Source organism: Plecotus auritus (assembly GCF_963455305.1).
Source record: "Plecotus auritus genome assembly, chromosome: 8".
NCBI lineage: Eukaryota > Metazoa > Chordata > Mammalia > Chiroptera > Vespertilionidae > Plecotus > Plecotus auritus.
In genome coordinates this window covers 67333790-67356953 of record NC_137782.1, presented here as the reverse complement: position 1 = coordinate 67356953, position 23164 = coordinate 67333790, and the positions used below count along the sequence as shown (strand labels likewise).

The 23164-nt window shown below is 40.4% G+C and overlaps 1 protein-coding gene across 4 annotated transcripts in view; it reads right to left on the bottom strand.

Moving 5' to 3' along the window:
• The window catches only part of PTPRA (protein tyrosine phosphatase receptor type A), a 167992-nt gene that overhangs the window by 13647 nt on the left and 131181 nt on the right, over positions 1-23164 (bottom strand). For all 4 annotated transcript variants that reach the window (XM_080686389.1, XM_080686386.1, XM_080686387.1 and 1 more), the window contains 7 exons: positions 11403-11493; positions 9855-9931; positions 7220-7256; positions 2792-2889; positions 1613-1732; positions 687-853; positions 72-207 (listed from right to left, as the gene is read on the bottom strand). In XM_080686389.1, the coding sequence (XP_080542515.1) occupies positions 72-207; positions 687-853; positions 1613-1732; positions 2792-2889; positions 7220-7256; positions 9855-9931; positions 11403-11493 (726 nt within the window). The remainder of the gene's footprint in view (positions 1-71; positions 208-686; positions 854-1612; positions 1733-2791; positions 2890-7219; positions 7257-9854; positions 9932-11402; positions 11494-23164) is intronic.

The following is a 23164-nucleotide window of genomic DNA, read 5'->3' as shown; positions in this document are numbered from 1 at the left end:
AGTAATCCATGAAGTGGCAGATGTTTTGGTCCTGGAATGCCCCCACCTTGCTTCACCCGCAAATCACTCACATCTGTTTGCACCATCTGGCAGCGCTGTGCCCGGATCCGGCTCACAAAGCCATACACGTCCACCTTCCGCTCTGTATGCATCATGTCCAGCATGGCATCGATGACGACAAAGGTACCTGTCCGCCCTACACCCGCACTGTAGCCAGAGAGTAGGGGTGTTACAGGCTTGGCCTACATGCCTTGTGGGAGCATGGAAAGAGAGGGAGGCACAGGCCAGGGCTCTTTCTTCAAGCCTCTAAATTCTAATTCTGAATGAGGTAGAGCTGGGACTCTCAGGGAACCAACAAACCCCACTGTACCTCGAATTCCTTACCTCTAGGATTAGAGAACCTTTACACTTAGAGGGGCCTAAAGGCTCCCAGTGCACAAGGCAGTACTCAACCTGGTTTCCTGGCTTCACAGCAGTGGTCAACCCCTGCCCCCTCCCCCAATCTTGGAGGACTGCCCTTCCCTTTTTCCTCAAGTAATCTCTAACCAGCACCAGAGAGGAGTCTCTCTGCTACCCTAGGGACCCCAACAGCTCATCTGCATTATGCCTCCTCAGCCAGGGCCTGTGCTTTCCCTTGGGAACAGAGTGTGGTATAAGTGGGAAGCCAAGGGTCAGGCCACACTGACCTGCAATGGACCACGATGGCCCCTGCATATTGAGGGTTACAGGCCTTCACCTTCTTAAGGAACTTGAGCATACCGATGGGGGTGAAAGGCACCCCAAAGTCTGGCCAGCTGGTAAAGTGGAATTGAGTGATGAGGCGCTGTGGCTTTCTGTTGGTCATGTCGCCCACCTGTGAAGTGAAAAAACAAACAAACTGTGTGTTGGCCCTGATACCCTGGGATAGGTGGGGCAGCCCCAGTGGAGGGAAGGTGAGACTTAGGGACCAGGGCCAGCTGTGGCTGTTAGTGACAATAGGGAAATGAGGGTGTATCCAAGAAAGTTTTAACAATGAACAGAGAATCTTCCCAGGAACCCCACTGGGTAAACTATTACTATTTTTCTCTGTCTACACATATGGAATGTAAAACTCAGAAAAGGTAAATGACCTGGTCAAGGTCTCAGAACCAGTAAATGGCAAGGTCAGAAATAAAATGCTGGTCTCCTGACTCTTGGTAAGCTCCCTTTTCATAGCACTACACTGCCCTCAGCGCATGGCGACCTCTGCTTAAGCCTCCAGGGCCACTCTGGAGGGCCAGGAGCAGGGCTTATCACATCCTGATATTAGGAGCCTTTGGAATAAAAAAGAAAAAGTAAGTCAAGTACCCAGAAGATTATACCACCTCCTGATGCAATTGATTCATAATAAGATGATAAAACTCCATCTCAATAATCATGTTTCTCCCAGTCATGAAAATGCTCCTCTTTAGTTTTCACAAAAGAAGTTCCCTGGGAGCCCAGATCTCTGGTTTCAGAGTCCAAACACAACACACAATCATCTTTCTTGACCACCCTGAGGAAAAGGGGAGATAACACAACCTATTCTGCCCTGCCCTCTTAATGGTCAGCAGATCCAAAGCGAGAGCTGAGAAAAGGAGGTAGAAAACAGTACCTGCTGAATGCAGAACTTTCGCACTGTGTAGTCCACCAGGACGGTCACATCTTCTACGGACACACGGATATTCCCATAGGTCCAGCAGCCTTGATCTGGCCAGTACTGGGCACACTTACACTGGAAGGGAACAGACATGCATCCCCTCACCTTAAACCTACCACCCTTGGTACATGGAAAGGGCCAGAAAGAAAAGTTCCACAATAGCCCAGAATGAAGTCCTGGGAAAACCCTATGGTCTGTTCTCTCACCTCAGACAACTACAGACTTGTTTTATCTGCTCTTTTTGCAAGTTCCTGAGTTTTCATCCTGTTTAGCACAGTCTCTTAACATACCCACATATACTTCTTGTTCTTTCCCATTCCCATTATTCCATCAGTTCAGGGCAAATTTGCCACACTCTAGAGGTGAGCTTGTGGATTGATGCAGACTGTAAACCTGCCACAAGAGGCCCAAGGTTTTCTCTGGTGTCTGGTCCTTGGACAGCTTTCAAGAGCCAGAGGTCTGGTTGTAAGAAATGAACCTAAAGCCCAGACCTAATGCTATCCTTCCCAAGCACCGTGGAGGTGCTGATCAGTACACCAACACCCGTGTGGGGATCAAGGTGACTCAAGGGCCATCCTGGAGAAAAACTGTCATGAATGGGGATTCCTCCAAGACTCAGGACTGGTGTTGGCTGTGACCCAGTGATGGAGCTGGCCAGGTATGGACTTGGCAGTCAAAAATAAAAAGACCAGTCAGAAGGCTGCCTCAAGGATCAGGCTAGAGCCTCATATTCCCTTGCACTTGGCGCAGGGTCTGTTTCATATAGCTCCCTCTGCCGACCCAGGAGGAGGGACAGGAAACCACAGGAAGGAGGAACTAGAAAGCCAGGGAAGAAAAGCCCCTCTGTGGTGCTTTCTTGGCCAAAGCCCCAAGTCTTTCTGCCAGGCTGTTTGGAACCAGGGTGAGTTGTCTGACTACCAGACACAGAGAACATGCCCTAGGCACCCCTAGGGTTCATCGGAGGCCTTTGGGACACAGGAAAGTCTGGTACGCATATTGGCCTGGGCTCTGTCTGCAAGAACTACTGGCAAGGAACCACAAAGGGTGGACAGTACAGACACAAACACAGCTCCAGCAAAGACCCTCTGCTGGTCACGCCTGTATCAGGGTCCTCCTAACAAATTTTCCACTAACCTCTTTTCTCTCCTTCAGGTTGGTCACCATGACGATGGTGGCTGTGTTTTGTTCCCAGATCATCCTCCAAAAATCATTTACTGTTTCTTCTTTTGGTCCTAAAGCAGCCAATAGCAAAAATGAGAACCAATGGTAAGGGGAAGAAAGATGCTGGGAAACTGGAAACATTCATTCTTGACTTTGGAAGCCTATGCCCACATATTTCCAGCTAAATATCTAATACACTGATCCATCCACCCACCTGCTAACTGAACATTCCCCACGTATTCACCAGGCACTTCACTAAAAAGTGAAGTGGGGGTAGGAGGCTGTCAAAATATAAAGAGAACATGAACAGTGTCTCCCAAAGATATTATTGTTGAGATTAGAAAGCATGGCTATTCACTCAATATCACATTATGGGTCAGATAGTGACCTAAGTGTTTTATATCTCATTTATTTCTTTCCACCATGCTCTGAGGTAGGTGTCATCAGCCAGAGGGGTTAGGTGAGTTGCTCAGACTGGAATTTAAAATTTACTTCCCACACAGCCCTTCCCAGAAAGCCACTAGAAGATTTCCAAACAAAAATGAAGGAGCCAACAAAGAAAGAGAAATAGATGGGATCTAACACAGAAGGGAGACTAAACCAATCCAGAATGGCTAAAGAAAGAAGGTTCTAGAAGGATCCCAATATAAAAAAAAAAATAAACTCCATGTTTCTGAATTCTTGAGAGAATATATTTCTAAAGAAGAATGTGGGGGTGGGGGTGGGGAGTGGAGAGAGAATCAATGTTAGCTATATTAAAAAACTAAGTGAATAGGAAAAAAGGGTAATTATTAATTCTCAGAAAAAAAAAACAAAAACTGTACCAAAAAAATCATATATTATGCGCTTTGGTTGTAAATAATATTGATATAGTAATAATGTAAACAACAAATGTTATCTTAACTTCAGATTGTAATTTAACTCTATTGGGAAAAGTGGACAATGGGGGAAAAAGGAGACATATGTAATACTTTAAATAATTAAATTTCAAAAAAAAAGAGTGTGGAAAAGAGACATGTATATGCATGTCTGTCTGATTGGGTGTGAGGTTGTTTTAAGAGAATTAAATAAAGTATGTCATCTACCATAAAAAGTCAACAGATAAAAATGGTTGCATTAGATTAAAAGAGTAAGGGAGAGGGGGGGGCAATGGTAAGATATGTACACATATAATGCCTTAAAAAATTTAAAAAATACTTTAAGTGAAAAAAAAAATAAAAAAAATTAAAAAAGAGTAAGGGAGAAAGGTTATTTTTATAACCTTTGTAATAACTTTGACTTCCTTAAAATTTATATTCCCCTTGGTAAAAATGAAAAAAACATTACAAAGGAAAACAATGACAGATGTGAACACATGCCAGAAAGATGTATAGAAGAGTAATTGTTTCATTGCCTGGCAAGGTCAGGAAAAATCTACTGGAGTAGGTGACATCTGAGTTATATGTTAGGGCAGATCAGTGGATGGGAGCTTAGAGAGGAAACAGGGAGAAGAGGCGGCTAGCAGCAAGAAAGAGGACGAGATACCCAGGGATGTAATGAATTCAGTGAGGTAACTGTGTAGAGTGCATGGAGTGGTGGAAGATGGAGCTGGAAAGATAGGTAAGGTACAAGGCTTGTCCTATAGACAATGGAAAATCATGAGGATCCTGACAAAAGTTTTCCTTGAGAAAGGACATTCTGGTAGAAAGAATGCAAGGAGCAAGGGTGAGGGGTAGAGGAATCAGTCGGAAGAAAAGATGGGACTAATGCAATATGTCAGAGAAGACAGATTTTGGAGATGGAAATAAGAGGACTAGTCATATTTAGACTAAGGGACAGGTAGAAGATCTGGATTATCCTAAACTGGCTTGGTTAATTGGGTAGATTACATTCCAGTCATGGTGATGGCCAAAGAATAAAGGAGGAAAACAGTCTGGGGTCTAAGGAAGAGTCATGTTTTAGTTTCTGATGTTAAATCTAAAGAGTATGTGGGGGTATCCAGGTGGAAGGGTACAAAACTAGTTTGAAAATGTGGCTTAGGAGAGGTCAAGAGAGGCAGCAGCCAGAGGTGAGCATTAGATGAGCTCTTTCCAAGAGAATACAGAAAAAGAAGGGGTCAGACAGAGAATGCTGAGGACCCTCAGCAATATTCAGTTCAGAAAGAATAAAAACCCTGGGAAGAAGACTAAGAAGGAGCAGATGGAGAGGCAAGAGAACTGAGAGAAAATGGTGCCATGAAAGACAGAGATGGAGTTTCAAGGAAGCAGTCACCCACACATTTGGGAAGAAGCTACACTTAAGGGGCAGAATGAAGAATAAGAGCCAGGGAAAGAATATTTAGAAAAGTGAGAAAAATCAAGGTAACTGAACATCAGGAAATAATGGAGGAGTTTCAAGGAGTATGAAGTACTGTGGAAAAGCTTAAGAGGACGGGAGTTTGAAAAAGTCAACCAGTAAGTCACAGAAGACCTTAATTCAACAAATATTTTAGTGTCAACAAAGTCCCATGGCAAATAATGAGAGGAAAAGATTGCACATGGTTGTTGGTGCCAAAATCATCACTGAGTAAGTGTTAGCACAATTGGGCCTTAGAAGATAGATCTGAATTGACAGATGGCTACAGAGGAAGGGAAAGTGGGGCCTGGTTACGAAAAAGCTTGACCCCAGTGGGAGACTGTGAAGGTAAGGAGGATCTGAGACTTTTCCTAACTTACTTGATCTCAATCTCTATTTTATATCTAATAGAACTTTCTGTAATGGTGTAAGTTTTATATCTGCACTGCTATAGAAGCCTCTAGCTACATGTAGCTAGTGTGCCTTAAAATGTGACTTTTATAATTGAGGAACTGAATTTAAATTTTTAATTTTAATTAATTTTTTAATTTTAAATGGCCATATGTGGCTATTGACTACTGTATTAAGAGCATAGCCACTTACCAAAATTTCTGCTTGTTTCCCTGTAAATTGTCCTCCACTAACTAAAGGGTCCATGGTACTGGGTCCCTGCTCTGAGGGTTCCTAGACCACTCATCTATAATAATAAAAGCATAATATGCTAATTAGACCAGAGAGCCGAATGACCTTCCAGACGTCTTTCTGGACGACCTTCCAGACAAAGCTGCAAAGGCTGAGGCAGCCACCCTGGCTGCGAGGGCCAAGCCCCTTGCATGAATTTCATGTATCGGGCCTCTAGTTTATTAATAATAGTGGAGCTCAGTCCCATGAGTGGCAGGGAGGAAATGAGCCAGCCTGGATCCTGGGAGGTGGCCAATCCATTCTGAAGATTGATTACAAACCTCATGTTCCCAGGGGTCACACCATGCGTGTATAGCCTTCTCCAGTCTTTTTTTTTTTTTTCCCTTCTGTATTAATTTTTTTTTTTTTTTATTGTTTAAGGTATTACAAATAGTAGTACATATGTCTCCTTTTTTATTTTTTTCCACTGACCTCCCCCCGGCCTCCCCTACCCCCCGGCACTTGCCCTCACCACCCCCCGCCAGTGTCCTGTGTCTACTGGTTGTGCTTACATGCATGAATACAAATCAGCTGATCTCTTATCCGCCCCCCCCCAACCCTCTCCTGCCTTCCTGCTGTAGTTTGACAGTCTGTTCGATGCTTCTTTGCTTCTATCTATTTTTGTTCAACAGTTTATAATGTTCTTTATATTCCACATATGAGTGAGATCATGTGGTATCTATCTTTCACTGACTGGCTTATTTCACTTAGCATAATGCTCTCCAGTTCCATTCATGCTGTTGCAAATGGTAAGAATTCCTTCTTTTTTTATAGCAGCGTAGTATTCCATTGTATAGCTGTACCACAATTTTCTAATCCACTCATCTGCTAATGGACTTTTAGGCTGTTTCCAAATCTTAGCTATTGTAAACTGTGCTGCTATTGGTGCCAAAATCATCACTGAGTAGGTGTTAGCACAATAGCTATATCCTTTCTGATTGGTGTTTCTCTTCTCCAGTCTTGTTATGCACACTTACAAAAGGACTTCTTTTAAATGACCCCTGGATACTAAGTCATCAAGATCAAGGCCTTTAGTTATAAACTTGCAAGGTGGATTGCATTTTTTCCAGATAGTAATCATTACAGAAAGGCGTCTGCATTCAGATTAATCTATTTAGCATTTGGAAGAAATAAACCAAACCCACTATGAGCTCATGGATAAGCCTGAGTAAAAAATTATCATTAATTGCCCGGCTACAGTGGCTCCGTGGTTGAGCATTGACCTATAAACCAGGAAGTCACAGCTCGATTCCTGGTCAGCGCACACGCCCAGGTTGCAGGTTCTATCCCCAGTAGGGCGCAGGCAGAAGGCAGCTGATGAATGATTCTTTCTCATCACTGATGTTTCTCTCTCTCTCCCCCCGCCCCTTTCCTCCCTGGAATATTTTTAAAAAATCATTACTTTACCTTGTGCAGCAATGAATTTGTTCTTTTCTTGGTAGCCCTGAGGGGAGATGAGAGTGGGGAAGAAAAAGAAAGTGAAAACCAAAAATGGGTTGGAAATAATATTCTCCAGACTCCCAACAAGTTAACAAGGCCTCTCTGTGAAAAGGTCCAGGCAATTAACAAGAACTTCCATTCTAGAAATTTCCAAGGGATTAGCTTTGGATAGCAGGAACCAAAGATTACATGATCTAGGCAGTCTTTTCCAAGTAAATTATTAATAAAGAATATCCAAATACCAAATCCCAGGCTAGACCCTATTTTTGATGTGTTCTCAGAGCCTTACAATCTGGGTCTTAGTGTTAATGTATAGGAACCCTCCAAGGCAGAAGCATATGTGGTGGTTCCAGGCATGAAGCTGGGCTCACACTCGGAAGGAAAACAGTTATTTTCTTGATGATGCTTTACCCTGGTGCAAAGACTTTCTGGGAATAACCTATGGGTATGGCAGGTCAGCTCCCAGTATTCTAGGTTCTCCACTATAGGCAATGAGAGAAGCAGCAAGGGAGCACTGGGATGTAGCTAAGGAGCCTCTGAGAAACTGACAACTGGTAATAACTTCTAAAGACCCTACACACTCTTAGACTTCTAAAGGTGAGTGAGGAGACTGGTTCCTTCTAAGACTCCAGGCTGGAAGCCCACTTGCCAGCTATGCCACTGCCTGTTTTGTCTCCCCCTGTGACCAATGTCAGGTTTGCTTTCAGACCTTTGTGTTCCCCAAACCACAGGTCCTAGTCTCCATTGGCTGTTGCCACCATTTCCTTTCAAGATCCATCTGTGATCTTAGCTCTCTGCAAAAAGGGCTTGGTAAGTAATTGCCAGGGGTGGGAATGGGGTTTAACTATATCTGGACAAGCAGTTTTTATTGGGGTAATCAAAATGTTCTAAAACTAAGAGGCAATAACTAAAGGGTACAGGGTTCCTTTTTTGGAGGTGATAAAAAGGTTGTAAAATTGACTGGTGCTGGCTGCCTATATCTGAGAATATACTAAAAACCACTGAATTGTACACTTTAAATGGGTAAAAATTATGGTATATGAATTACATATAATAAAGTTGTTAAAAATGTTCTTAAACAATTAAGAGTGATGGCAGCATGACTTGGTAAATTTTATAAAATTTACTGACTGCTACACTTTAAATAGACAAATTTTTGTTATATAAACTATACCTCAATTAAGTTGGAGAGAAAAAGGGTTTGGTAAGTAACTGGCAGCCTATAACAAATGGCCTCCATTTGCTTCAAAGGACACTGTCTATCCCTACACTCCAAGTCCAAGGCACATTTGCTACTTCTTTCTCACTAGATCTCTCATTTGCACCTAACCGTGCTGACCACCAAACATTTCCTCCATGCTTTACTTTTTGCCCTCTGAGATGCTCTTCTCTCCCAGTCTCCTTTTATCTTATTCATGAATTTCTTGCTCAATGTGTGTGGCAGAGGCTGGTGGGCCCCAGGGCCCAATCTTCTCCCTCTAAGTAACTTCCAAGACCATGGCTTTGGAATATCTCCTCTGAACTCCAGATGAATATTACCAACTATGTGCTGGATACATCCACATGGATCACTCTATTCTCTATAAGCTCTACTCTCGCAAATATACAATCAATCACCAAGTCCTGTTAAGTCTACCTCCAAAGTAGCTTTTATTTTGTTGCTTCCTCTTCAACCTTTCTACAGGCCCTCATCATCTATAACCTACTACTGTAACAGCCTCTAGTTGGCCCTCTTAAATCCACATTGCACATAGTAACCTGAGTGACCAATATACAAATGTGGCCACGTCACTTCTTGTTTTTAATACCTTTGATATTACCCCATTGCACAGAGAATGAATTAAAACCCTTAGCTGTACTGAAAATTTGCAGATACTATAAGGTGGCTTACTCAGCACTCAGTCTCACCCCACTGCTATCTTGACTTTCTTACTACAGAGGCCAAGACACTAAAAGCTAAATTCCCTAGATTCGTCCCTTGCAGCTCAGTTCTGCACCGACCTAGCAGATGCTCCCACTTAAGAGCTGGGGTAGAAGTGAGCGATGTGAGAGAGTGATTGTGCTAGCAAGATTTGGTCTTTGGGCAAGCATGGCAGCAGAAGCATCCAGGTCTTCTGCAGAACTTTCACTATGAGAGTCACGGGGGTAGTTGGGTATCTCTCTGACTGCTCTATTCCTCACTGAGCAGCACCTTAGCTTGGTTCATTGGCTTTCCCACAGATTTTGTAAGCGATCCAGTATTTTATAATAAACCCCTTTTGCCCGGCTGGAGTGGCTCAGTGGTTGAGCATCGACCTATGAACCAGGAGGTCACAGTTTGACTCCCGGTCAGGGCACATGCCCAGGTTATGGGCTCAACCCCCAGTGGGGGGTGTGCAGGAGGCAGCCAATCAATGATTCTCTCTCACCATTGATATTTCTATCTCTCTCTTCCTCTGAAATCAATAAAAATATATGAAAATTTTAAAAAAAAACAACTTTGTTTTCAGTAACTTAAAAAATTAGACTCCTCAGGGAAACTTGAAATGACAAATACTCCTCTTAACATGAAGCTGGGAAGGACTCAGTTCAAGGTAATGATGAGAAAGCTTGAGTTCCTTACATTGATGAATGAAGCATTGATGTAATCGGAATCTGGAACTCCTTCAACTGGTGTCAGATGGACTCTAGAGTGATCATCTAGGGAAAAAAATAATCTTTAAATATTTAGTTAATATTAAAATAGTTAAATCCAATTTTATTTCTCACTGGTCCTGACACAACCAGGCCAGATAAGACATTTGTGCCTATGTGTACAGAGACACAGATGTATAAAGATGTCACTGAAGCAACTACTTATAATAGCAAATATTTGGACATATCTCAATCATCATTAGGGGACTAATTAAATAAATTAAGATATGTCCACAGATCTGGCCGGTATGGCTGTTGGTTGGGCATTGTCCTGTGCACTGAAAGGTTGCCAGTTCGATTCTGGTCAGGGCACATGCCCGGGTTTCAGACTTGATCCCTGGTAGGGGGCATGCAAGAGGCAGCTGATCAATGTTTTGCTCTCACATTGATGTTTCTTTCTCTCCCTCTCTCTCTAAAAATCAATAAACTATTCTTAAAGAAAAAAAAAGATATGGAATAGTAAGCAGTTGATAAAGAGGAAAGTGAGTACTTTTGTTTCTCAACAGATGAATTGACAATATTGTTAAAAGAAAAAAGGTCTGCCCTAGCCAATTTGGCTCAGTGGTCAGAGTGACCCAAGGACCAAAGGGTCTCAGGTTTGATTCCTGGTCAAGGGCAAGTACCTCAGTTGCAGGTTCCCCAGCCCCGGTAAGGGCAGGGCGGGGGAGAGGGGACAACCAACTGATGTGTTTCTCTCACATCGATGCTTCTCCCACTTTCTCTAGAAATCAGTAGAAAATATATCCTTGGGTGAGGATTTTAAAAAAAAGGGGGGGTCTGAACAATGTATATAATATATCAATTACATTAAATATATATATAAATACATACATATATTCATACACAAATAGGAAGACATAAGTACAGTATACTAGTATATAAATATATATATATATATAAATATATAGTGATCTCTAATATGTTATGCACCCAAAAATATACTAGAAGGTCTTTAAAGAATAAATTATGTAATTTATACACAAAAAAGTCATTATAAAAACAAGGCAAAGTTCAAATATTTTGCTCTCTTATTCCACTGGATTATGTATATCCCACATTCTGGAGACCCCTGGTCTAGAAAAATGTCTGTTAGGCTATATAGGTCAACTGATTAGTAATGACTAACTCTGGGAAGGTTTATAAAGAGAACTCTGTATCATAATTTCTTTGCAATGAGCACTACAAAAAACCCCCCATAAACAACCCACTTCCTATCTGGTCCTAGTGAAACTGCTCTCCCTAACCTTCTAGAAACTTTAGGCCTGCCACAAAAAAACTAGTTAAACACCCCTGCTGACTTTTAAGTACCTGGGGTCGCATTGGGAGCCATAAAGGCAATTTTAGCTTGACAAAAGGCCTGACCTTACTCTCTTTACCAACCCTCCTATGATCAATCACAAAATTCTTTCCAGCCTCAGAAAAACTGGCTAGAGATGCAATTTCAGGGTACATCCCTAGAAACCCTACAAACACTCACAAGGCAAGATGTTTACATATCGATTTTTTTCCTTATTTTCCTCCTTGGAGGCAGCTTCACAGGTGGCCTGGATAGGACAAGCAGGGAGAGCCTGAAAGGTTAAGAGAAATTAGAGGCGTTACTAACAGGGATAAACACCAAACATGCAGACTGCTACACCAACTCCCCACCTGGCAGCAAGTTCTACCTTTCCTTGGGGGAAAGAGATGGGCCCAAGGGAACACTTGCAGCCTAACACAGAGAGTGCTCCTTTTTCTAAAGAGCCTGCAAATTTCTTAGAGTTTACCACCAAGAATCCCCAGGAGCAGAATGCCCTTCCTGTTATTATGCAGCATGCTCTTTATATGATTACTATGTGGTTAGGGCCCTATTACAATGCTGGGTCAAATTGGACCACCCTGTTAATTGGAGTGGAGACATAAAGGGATGAGCCATTTATCCTTAATGCTAACCACAATGCAAAGGTAAGATGCATCTCAGAATGAACCACACAGGAGTGCTCTGGACGGTTAGCTGACTTAGGTCCTCTCTAGGGCCCTAACAAAAGGGCATGGCAATCCAGTCTCTAGCATCATGTAGCAAGGAAACAAGGATAGGCAGGTGGGTGGGAGGACAGGCGTTCACAGGGATTCAGCAGTTAGGAAGCAGAGGATCTGGTGAGGTGGCAGTGACTATGCAGCAATTTTGAAGGACATGTGTATTAGGTAAGTATATGGATAAGCATAAATGGTTTGACACGAGATAGTCTGGATTGTCTGAACTTGAGCAAAACAGTTAAACTTTTTAGGCACAAATTCCCTCATCTGTAAAATTGGGATGATAATATCTGCCACATAAGTAATAAATAAAATAATCTGTCTGGCATAGAATAAGCATTTAATAAATTAATTTTAAAAAGGAGTGGGAAGCTAAGCCTTATTATTTGAACTGTTTTCTTTTGATATGTCCCATATATTCAAAACTAAGAAAGCAAAAAAGGAAACAGTTAAAAATTCCAACCTAGAAACCCTTCTAATAAGTGATTTGGAAATAGGTTTTATAAGCCTTAAAAATAAAATTAAAAATATTTATACTCTTTGACCTAGCAACTCCACTTCTGAGAATCTAGCCTAAAGAAAAAAAATCTCTAAGTTCAAATTATTTACTTCATCATTGTTTAGAATGACCCAATGAGCACTACAAAACTGAAAACAGCTTTAATATTCAGCAGTAGGGAAAGAGTTAAGTAAATTATGGTTCATGTGTTATTTTTCACTTATTCCTTTAACAAATATATGTTGTATACCTCTCAGATACTGGGCTAGATACAGAGCAAACAGTGGTAAATCAATCATATACACAGTTCTTGCTCTCATAGACAATACAAACTTGTGTGTGAAAGACGGACATTAAACAAATAAATATAAAATAATACACCACAATATATGCAATGAAATAACAAGACCCTATTAGAGAAAGAATACCCAAACTTAGAGGAAGGATGAGTGTGGAAAACAGTATTCTAGGCACAGTGATCAGCATCTGTGGTGACTCAAGAGAGAGGAGAAGGCTTGGCTTATGGGAAGAACTAAAAGGTCAGTGAACATATTACATAGAAAGTGTGACTGGTGGGGATGGCAAGAGGAAGTGGGAGGAGATGAGCTTGGTAAGGTTAATTCACACATTTCCACATAGGCCCTTCAATAGGGAGCTTGAATTTTAAGTGCATGAGGAAACCATTCAAGGTTTTAAAGATGCAATCCAATCAATGTACATGTTAAAGAATCACTTTAGCTGATACATGGAAAATGGACTGGCAAACAAGAATAGAAACATGGAAAGATGATGGTACAAGGAAATAGATGCATTTGAGATATATTCTGGAGATAGAGTTACTAGATTGAGAGATGGAATGAAAGGAATGTAGATTGGGGATAGAAAGAGACAGGAATAAAGGGTGACTCTTTGGTTTCTAATTTTGATAATAAAAAATATATGATTAAATAAAGGAAATGCCAGCCTAAAAGGAACTAATTTTACCAGATGAAAGCAAGATCTCTAAGAAGGGAGCAAACATGTTTCCTGGGAACCATCAAGACAGTAATAAAGAGAAATTAAAAGATCCTAAGATAAAGGGAGTCAGAATCTCATAGTCCATTTGCCTTCACTTACGATTTTCTGTTCAGAGTTAAAACCCTGGAGATTCTACATGTTATTTTACTGAGAAGCAATTTCTTTAGACCCAGTGCTGCTAATACTTAAGTTGGGGGGAGGGGGGAGGGGGGAGGGAGTGTATCCTGAGCAGGACTCCTACACATGAACAGAGACCCTACTTAAGACTGGAATTTCCCAATTCACCCAGATAGGCTAGATTTCTGTGTTTCCACCCTGGTCAGAGTAGGATAAGATACAAGTTTTTAAAGCCCCACAACTAATTCAGAGGCATTACTTTCCCTGTACACTTGTCTTAAATGATGTAGAACAAAGGTAGACAGCAAGACTTGAAAATAGTCCGCAGGGTCAGTAATAACCATGACCATAGTCCTATCAGCATCCCTAGCTCCTCAGGTCATGATAAAGAAAAACTAGGTCTCCAGTCATGCTAAGTAAGGTTCCTAAAAGAAAGTGAGGAAGAAACAGGAGCTATTGTTTGACAAGAGAAAAGGGCCTGTTCTAGAGAACATGGTGCTAGATGCAAAGGGTCAGGCTGAAGAGCCTGTCAGGGATGAAAACAAGGAGAATCTTACTCTTTTTCGTTTCTACCCTAAAAAACCTAGCCCACAGAGGTAGGAAGCAGTAGCTAACCAGAAGGCTTTAGATATTAAAATCTCTTTAAAACACTAGGTGGCATCAAAGACCGTTTCATCCCTTGTGTGTAAGCCTTCATTGGAAGCAAGATTAAGCCATTTTTAAAAAACATGTTGTTTTTTAAAACATTGTTTTTCAATTTTTATATTTCTAAAAATACAAATATATCCATCACACAATTTAAGTTAGAAGTTCTCTTTGGTCTTTTCCCTCATCATATACTCCTCCTTCTCACAAATAAACTTGAAAATATTGTGTTTATCATTACCTTGCTTTAATTTATTTGTATCCCATATATCTTGTATCCTTAAACAATATTTTTTATTATTCAGTCTATTTTTTTTATAAAAACTGAATCATAATTGGTGGTAACTTGTTTTTATTTTGTTCAATGTTATGTTCCTAAGATTCATCTAGGTTGTTCCATGTAGCCACAGTTCATTCACTTTACTTTGTACTGTTCCATTCTGAGTCCATACCAACATTTATTTATCCACTCTACTACTGACGAATACTGGGGTTGTTTACAATGAACAATCCTACTCCAAACACAAATTGGTGTTTCCTCATGCACATGTGCAAGAGTTTTAGGTATGAGTATCTGTAACTTTACCAGATAAGGCCAAATTGTTTTTCAAAGTAGTTGTAACAATTTACACTCCCATTAGCAATGTAAAGTGTTCCCAGTTGTTTTGTATCCTCATCAACATTTGTTATCATTAGACTTCAAATGTATCAAAGGTCGGTTTAATTTGTATTTCTCCTGATTTATTAATGAAGTTGACCATTTTTTCATAGATGACTGGTCAACATGGTTTATTCTTCTGTGAACCTAGCAAGTATTTCCCCCATTTTTTTCCTGGATTGCTTGTTTGTTTTCTTATTAATTTGTAGGAGTTTTTTATATATTCTGGATACTCATTCATCATCAGTTATAAGTGTTACAGATTTTTTTTGCCAAGTTTGTGGCTTGCCCTTTCATTTTTTTATGGTATCTATTTATGAACAGAAGTTTTACATCATAATGTATTCAAGTTGGTTAATCTTTCCCTTTATCAACATTTTAAGTCTTAAGAATCCTTTCCTACTGTGAAATTATATTTTCCTACATTCATTCATGCTTCATCATTTTGTCTTTTAGATTTCAGTGTGCACACTAACTGGAACTGATTTTTGTTTCTGGTATGAGACAAGAATTAATTTTCATTTATTCCCATAGGATTACCCAATTGTCCCAGCATTATTTATTTTAAAGACCATCTTTTCATCCAACAAAACTACAACTGCATTTCTGCATTGAGTAGGCTTCCATTTACACATAAATCTGCTTTGGGGCTCTCTATTTTATTCCATTGATCAATCCGTCTATCCCAGTGCCAATACATAACTGTCTTAATTACTAGATTTTATAATAACTCTTTATATCTGGTAAGGCAGATCTCCTCACCTTGTTCTTCTTCTTCAGGAATGTCTTGACTATTCTTGAATCTTTTCTCCTCCATATAAATTTTAGAATCAGCTTGTCAAGTTCCACAAAAAACCTGTTGGGATTTTTATTGGAATTGCATTGAATCTACATATCAGTTTGGGGAGAATTGACATCTTTACAATATTGAGCCTTTAATTTAGGCTTTTTCTTTAATGTCTTCAAACATTTAAATATTTTCTCTAAAGATTTTGTAAATATTTTGTTAAATTTATTCTTAGGTACTTTACATTTTAAATGCTACAGTAAATGGCCATCTTTTAAAAATTAGTATTAGATTCTGACTGTGGCTTATGCAAAGAAATGCATTAATTTTTAATGCTGTTTTTGTATCTATCAATCTTACTAAAATAACTTACCAATTCTGATCATTTATCTGATGAGACTTTGCATTTCTCTGAGGACACTATTCTACTCTGTGAAAAATGCGTATTTTGTCTATTCCTTTCCAATCTTTAATACCTTTCATTTCTTTTCCTGCTTTACTATGCTAAGATCTGCAGTACTGTTTTGAATCTCATTCATTTCACTTTTATGTTTGAATTCCCTTTTAAATACTCTCACCTAATAGCTACCACTGCCTGAATATTCTGCTGTGATAGGGAATCAACACCTTCCAATGTAGTTTATCTCATCCTGGAACAGTTTATTTGGAAGGACCCAACACCCAGATACACCATTTCTTTTGCATTTCCCTTGTACTGACTAGTGTAAAACTCAGATGTCAGCTGGCACCTTCTCTGCCCCTTGGAAACTCTGAAACTCCAATTCCCTCCTAGAATGTTGAATTCAAAGCCCTTGACACAGCATCTGCTAATTTCCTATTAGCCTTTGGCTCTAATTCATTTGCTTAGAGACAACTCATCAATGTAGATGCTACTTTGCTTCTACCTCACTCCAATGTCACACAGTCCTGTCACCAGATTACATACACAAGCCTTTTCATCTGGAAATCCAAGAATTAAGCTATTAAAGATGTAGGATCCTGAGCAATGGGGTGTCACATCTTGTAATGCAGATTTTAACCGTCTCACTAGCTCCACCTCATTCCTTCTCTTCTCGCTTCCTATCCCCTTCCTCTCAGGAGCTAACCAAATTTTCGTGTGCGTGTGTGCGTGCCTGTGTGTGCGTGTGCGTGTGTGTTTTAAACATGCTTTAGGGACCTCAATAAGTGACTTTTCAAAATGTTTCTTTTAAGCAAATTCAGTGCTTCCTTCTAAGACAAATACTAGTCAATAAAAAAGTTGCAGCTTATAATTCTAGGACAAACAATCTCATGGAACTTTCAACTGTGGTAGGGTTTCATCAAGATGCTACACTCTCTTTTTATAAAGCCTGTCAAATATCTGAAAACAACTGTTGTGTCCTATGCCTATTGTTCCTTCAGCTGTTCACCCCCATGGTACATTTTTTCTCCAAAACAACTTCCCATTCCTTTTCACAGAGACCTGACCACAAGACTCCTGGCATAGTTCAAGCTAGGGACATCAACTCTTTATTCTACATGCAGTATATCCATCCTAAATCTAAGTTCCATTAGCTTTATTTACCATATTTTTTTTAAACCTCTGCTTTAAAAAACGTTATAAAAAGAATATGCTTGTTGTAAAAGTCAGTCAAATAAATTCAGAAGAAATTCCCTATCATGTCTCTCCTATATTCTACTTTCCCTTATAGGTAACCCATTGCTCACAGTTCACAGTATTATTCTTCCAGATTTAAAAAAATGCATTAATACACTCATACATTTTTTTAAAGGGGGTATTATACCATGTATAGTCCTCTGTAATGTGTTTTCTTTATTAACAGTACAACTTAGATCTTCCTATGCCAACACATTTATTTTAGTAACAGTACAGAATTTCATAATGGACACAAGAACTCATGTAGCCATTCTGCTATTTGATAGACAGCTACTTTTTATTTTCTTTACTATTAGAAATAATGCTGTAATGAGTATCCACATACAAATACATATTTGGTTTTCTATTAGTCTCAGAAGTCAGGTCAGATAGTGTAGATATTTAAAATTTGCTTGATACTGTTAAATCATCCTTCCAATGCTATACCAATTTGAACTCTTTCTAGCAGTCAATGACAGTATATGGTATCAGTCTTTTAAAATTTTCATATCTGACAGGCTCAAAATAATGGTTAGTTTTAATCTGCCTTCCCTGATGACTAGATATAGTTGAGCCTTTTTTCATGTTTATAGACCTTTTATTTTTCTGTGAATTGCCAATTTTGCTACAGCAATGTTTACTTTTACCTCACAGGTTTGTAGAAGCTCTCTCTATATATATCAGTTGGCCACTTTTTATGGAGACATTTTTCATAGAGACATTTAACATTTTAAATATATTTCAATCTATTCCATTTGGGGCTGAATCTTGTGTTTTGCTTAAAAAGTCCTCCTTACTCCATGATCATAAAAATACTATTCTATGATAGTAGACACAAATTGGTGTGCTTGTCCTAAGTGTTATTCGTCAGCCTCTTTCCTGATAGGGCTGACTGATGCAAGCACAGTCACACTTGCCCCACACTGTGCCAACCAGCTTCTCTTTGCCAGGACTCTGAAAGCAGCAGAGGCTTCTTGAAAGGACCTAGAGCCAGCAGAACAGGGCCTGCTCTGCCCAAGGGCTGGTAGCCTACCTCATCTTTTGGTTCTGTCAACTTCTCCAGTGTCTCCCAAACTGACAGTTTGGTTGTTTTGCTTCATTTAGTTGTATTGACTTCTCTGGTTTTTAAATAAAGGACCTTAACTGACTTAGCAGTTAATATCAGTGAGTGGGTTGTAGTTGAGAAACTGATGGGAGAAATGTGGGTGATGTAAATCTGATTCTTGTGTTCAGATAGAAAGGAACTTCAGTTATTGCTTGAATCACCTGGAATGTGTTTCAGCTGGTGGTAAAGGGGTGGGAGAATTCCAATTAAAAGTAGATGAGAAATGTTGACACCGATGAGTAGAATTACTTCTGACAATATCAGGTAACAAAATAAGAAAAAGCCCAGCTCCAATATCAAATGCTCACCTCCACAAACAGTGCAAGGCTCAGGGCCTTTCTATGACTGTGCTATGTTTTTTGCTGAACCAAATGTTAACATTTCAGAATTTTGCTGGTTGCTAAATATTAATGACAATGGAATTCTCTTCTTTTCTGGGTTGCTTGTGTGCAAGTCAGGGCCTTGGTAAGACAATTGAAATAATGCTGAAAGGCAACAGAGGAGTTGGCGAAGGCAAACTTCTAAAAATCTCTCTACTGTATCTTGTTTTCATGATGAAAAGTTCTCCGTAACCCAGCTCTCACTGCTCATGGATATAAGGATGCAAGCATAACACAACCTAGAGGGTAAAATACATAAACAAGGTAGAAAAGCAAGGAGCTAATAGAAGAAACTGAAGTAATTAATTGAGTTAGATCATCAAAAACCTCCAAAAAAGGAAAGGAGAGCTTAATTTTTGTATATGGTCAATTTGTAATTATGGTATGGTTAACTAAACTTCTGAGTTAGTGTAACAGCTCAGGAAACTGGCCAGGGTTCTAATGGTGGGCTAGGTTGGCCAGTGGAAACCTGGGCTGAATTGGATTCAGCTAGGTAACAATGAAAAGTCAGAAAATCCTTGGCACAAAGTAGAGATCAGTGTTACATGGGATCTAACAGGCTCAACCTTCTTACTGATACTTTTACCATGTCCTTGATGGGATCCACAAGTGCCTTGCTAGAGGGTGTACACTTCTGTCAGAAGTGCTTTCCTGGCTGTCTTTACCACAGTGAGATGCTGGTGGAAGGGACTGGCTTCAAAATGGGATTTTTGATCTTAGTGGGATGGAAGGAGCCTTAGAAGCCATAGTCACCAAGGCTCAAAACATTTCTGGTTTTGGATAATTCATTGTGAAGCTCCCAATAAAGGAAATGAGAGGCAGCCAGCCCAGGTCAGTAGAGGAGGCCTGATTAGACTGCCATGCTAGAGAAAGGACCCCTTCTCTACCCAACTCCCAGGCCTGGGTCAGTTTAGTGACTCAGAGCCCTTCAATGATGGGCACATCAACATGCATATACCATGAACCGTCGTCTTCATTTCCCCCTAAGATTCTGCAGCCATTTGCCATGGTAACTTCACTAGGTAAAGGGAAATCACCATTTGGGGTCAGGCCTCGAGCTAACTAATTCCTGAGAACCCAGAATGTCATTATTTAGAATGGAGCTTTTGCAGGCCAGCTGATGGAAGGAGTTTTGGCCTGAACTGGCCTCACATTAGGAACAAAGTATTTTTCCAATATATGGTTAGAATAGATAGATATCTATAGCAAGCAGCAAAATACCCACACTAGACTACCTGAAGCCTTTGGATAAGGACTATTACAGTAGCAAGAGCAAATGCAAATTGCTGGAGCAGCATTCTCTACCAAATGTAAGTCCCTAGGTGAGTCACAGAAATCCTAAGTGCTATAGAAGACTTAAAAGTTGCAGGATAATGATGAGATAATCCATTTATATGTCTAAGTTTAGTGATGGCATAAAGTGAATGCTCAATAACTACTAGCATTAGCTATTCTGATGCTTCCTATTACCCTCCATGCAAGCTACCAACTACAGTAACACAAAAGACTAAGTTTTTAAGATGTCAGTAGATTTTAACACATGAAACATGTGGAGCTATAGATTTGCAGTTGCTTTTCCAGATGTACTCTCCTTCCTATAGATTAACTTAACCCCTGGTACCTGGAATATCACTATTAATGAGGCAAATGCACGTTTTTACCCCTTTATGGTACACAATGACTACATGAAACAATTTCCCTTTCTCAAGGCAGAAGCAGCCCCAGTAATAAGTCATTTTGACCTTTGCTATAATCTGGTTTATTAGGATTTTGTCTTACTGTTTCACAGGACATAACCTTGACAAAGCTGAGAGGCCTTGAAGAGCAGATACTGTATCTTAGATGTACACGCTAGACATAAAAATACAGTGGTCTGCCACCTCAGTCAAGTTTTCTGAAAGTCAAAGGCTTTCGCATGTCAGGATATCCACTGAAGGACAAGTTGCTGCTTCCCCCTACCCCCACCCCAAAGGAGGAGTCATGCTTGCTGGGCCATTTTGGATTTTGGAGACAGCATCTAACACATGTTGATGTCCTGCTTTGACTCATTTATCGAGTGATCTGAAAACAGAAGGCTCTCCAGCTGATCCAGGCCATGGAGAAACTGGCATATGGGGCCCCAAGTGTCTGGTTAAGGTTGAGCAGGAGAATCATATTAGAAAACCTTAAGATTTGGGAACAAGATGATGATCTTGTCAGCATACTCTGGTAGAGAATGTAAGTCTAACCATGGGACACTAGATATCCAAATGACTTCAACTAAGTATTATGTGATTCAACAAGCCATAAATTTGGACATGTCTAGCAAAATTCCACCAGCTGGAAGTGATGTGTACAGAACATTTGCCACATACCCACTCCCTTAATAGGCACTTCTGACTTCCCGATGATTTCAACAGTTGACTGACAAAGAAAAACATCCAGCCTAGTGTACAAATGGCTCTGAGACATGCTAGCCCATTCTGGAGGTAGACTGCTGTGGGATAATTGACTTAAGGCCGTGGTCAGCAAACTGCGGCTCACGAGCCACATGCGGCTCTTTGGCCCCTTGAGTGTGGCTCTTCCACAAAATACCACAGCCTGGGCGAGTCTATTTTGAAGAAGTGGCGTTAGAAGAAGCTTAAGTCTAAAAAATTTGGCTCTCAAAAGAAATTTCAATCGTTGTACTGTTGATATTTGGCTCTGTTGACTAATGAGTTTGCCGACCACTGACTTAAGGAATGGCCCTGAATAGTATAAAAGAGAAATCCTTCTAATGAACAGAACTTCAAGCAAGGCATTTCACAATCTACTTCATTGGCAGTCAGGATCTAACCCGATCTCGAGGTAGTAGACAACTGAAATAAAAAAGGTAGGAAGTAGTTATGCTCTTCCCAGATGGCACTCTTTGCTAACCAAGGAGATCTGGATTAGCCCTATTCCTTAATATCCCAGTGTGGCCCAATGAGCCTATGAATATAGTGGTCATGGTAGCCTGGCAATTAGCTCTCACCACAATATCTATTGAATCTGCCTACTATGCCTCTAAGACAACACCTCTATTCAAGGATTTACTGGATTGCCTTATTATGGGATCTCAGTGACTATTACCTCCAAACAAAGACTTCATTTCACACAAAAAGAAATATGGCCATGGGGACACATACTCCATTACCCAGAAGCAGTTGGCACTACAGACTGTAAAACAGTAGTTGTCTATTGGAGACCTAGTGATGGTGCTGAGGCTGGGGGCTTCCCTTTTTTTCTTTTTCTTTTTTAAATCCTCACCTGAGAATATGTTTTTATTGATTTTTTTTTTTTTTTTTGAGAGAGAGAGAGAAACATTGATGTGAGGGAGAAAACATTGTTCGGTTGCCTCCCAAATGCAACCTGACAGGGGATTGAACCCGCAACCTTCGGGTGTGGCGCAATGCTCCAACAGAGCACCCCCAGGCCAACGCTGGGGTGCTATATTGTGGGACCAAGTCTCAAGCAACAATGAGCAAAAATGATGCTGTTTTTTCAACAGCCAAAAAAAAAAGGGTCCAAGTTATTCTATTAACTCTTGCCCAGTAAACGGTCTTTTGCTTCAATTCTTGCCTCCCTCCCGTCTATTCTCCACTTGGAGCTAATGATTTTCTCAGAGTGCAAATCTGACCACATATCTCTGCTCCCCTAAACCCTTCACTGGTGGAGCAGATGAGTGGTGACCCACCCACTTGGTAATTGTCGCGCCTTTCCTTCTTGCTATTAGAGCTCCAATAATTTGGACTGGGTTCAGTCAGTTGCAGTAAGCCTATTTCTCCCTTGCTTATGACTGGTTTAAAAAGAAGCATGTGACAAGGGAAGTCTCCAGAAGCTTTTGGGAAAGTTTTCCTCATTGATAAAAGGAGACACATAGAAAGAAACAGTCATTCTTTGTCCACTTGCCCTGGTGAAACCTCCATGTGGTGCCTTGAACTGGGATAGCCATTTTGGTGTCACGAGGGGAGCCAGCCTAAGAGACAAAGCTGACACACACGCTTCAGGTGAAAGGTGTAAGGAGACTGAGAGTTTACCAATGCCCAAGTTGGTCCTCTATGTCCTCAAATCCATTCCCCTTTCCCTAATCATGACCAGCTTACGTCAATCTATCAGCACCTCTGGTATCAACAGCTGTTGCAGCCCCTAACTGTAATCCCTGCACCTATTCTGATCTTCCCATGGGCCATTCTCTATATAGCGCCAGTCATTTTTTTCAAAATATAAACCAGGTTAGTCCATAGCTCTATTTCTTTCACAACAATCTATAAGATCTATGTCTGGCCTCATCTTCTTTCAGTTTCATCTCTTCCTATTCTCTTGAGTCTCCGCCCTTCGGCCACACATAGCCCTTCTTTATTTTCTGAATGGGCCCTTCCCTC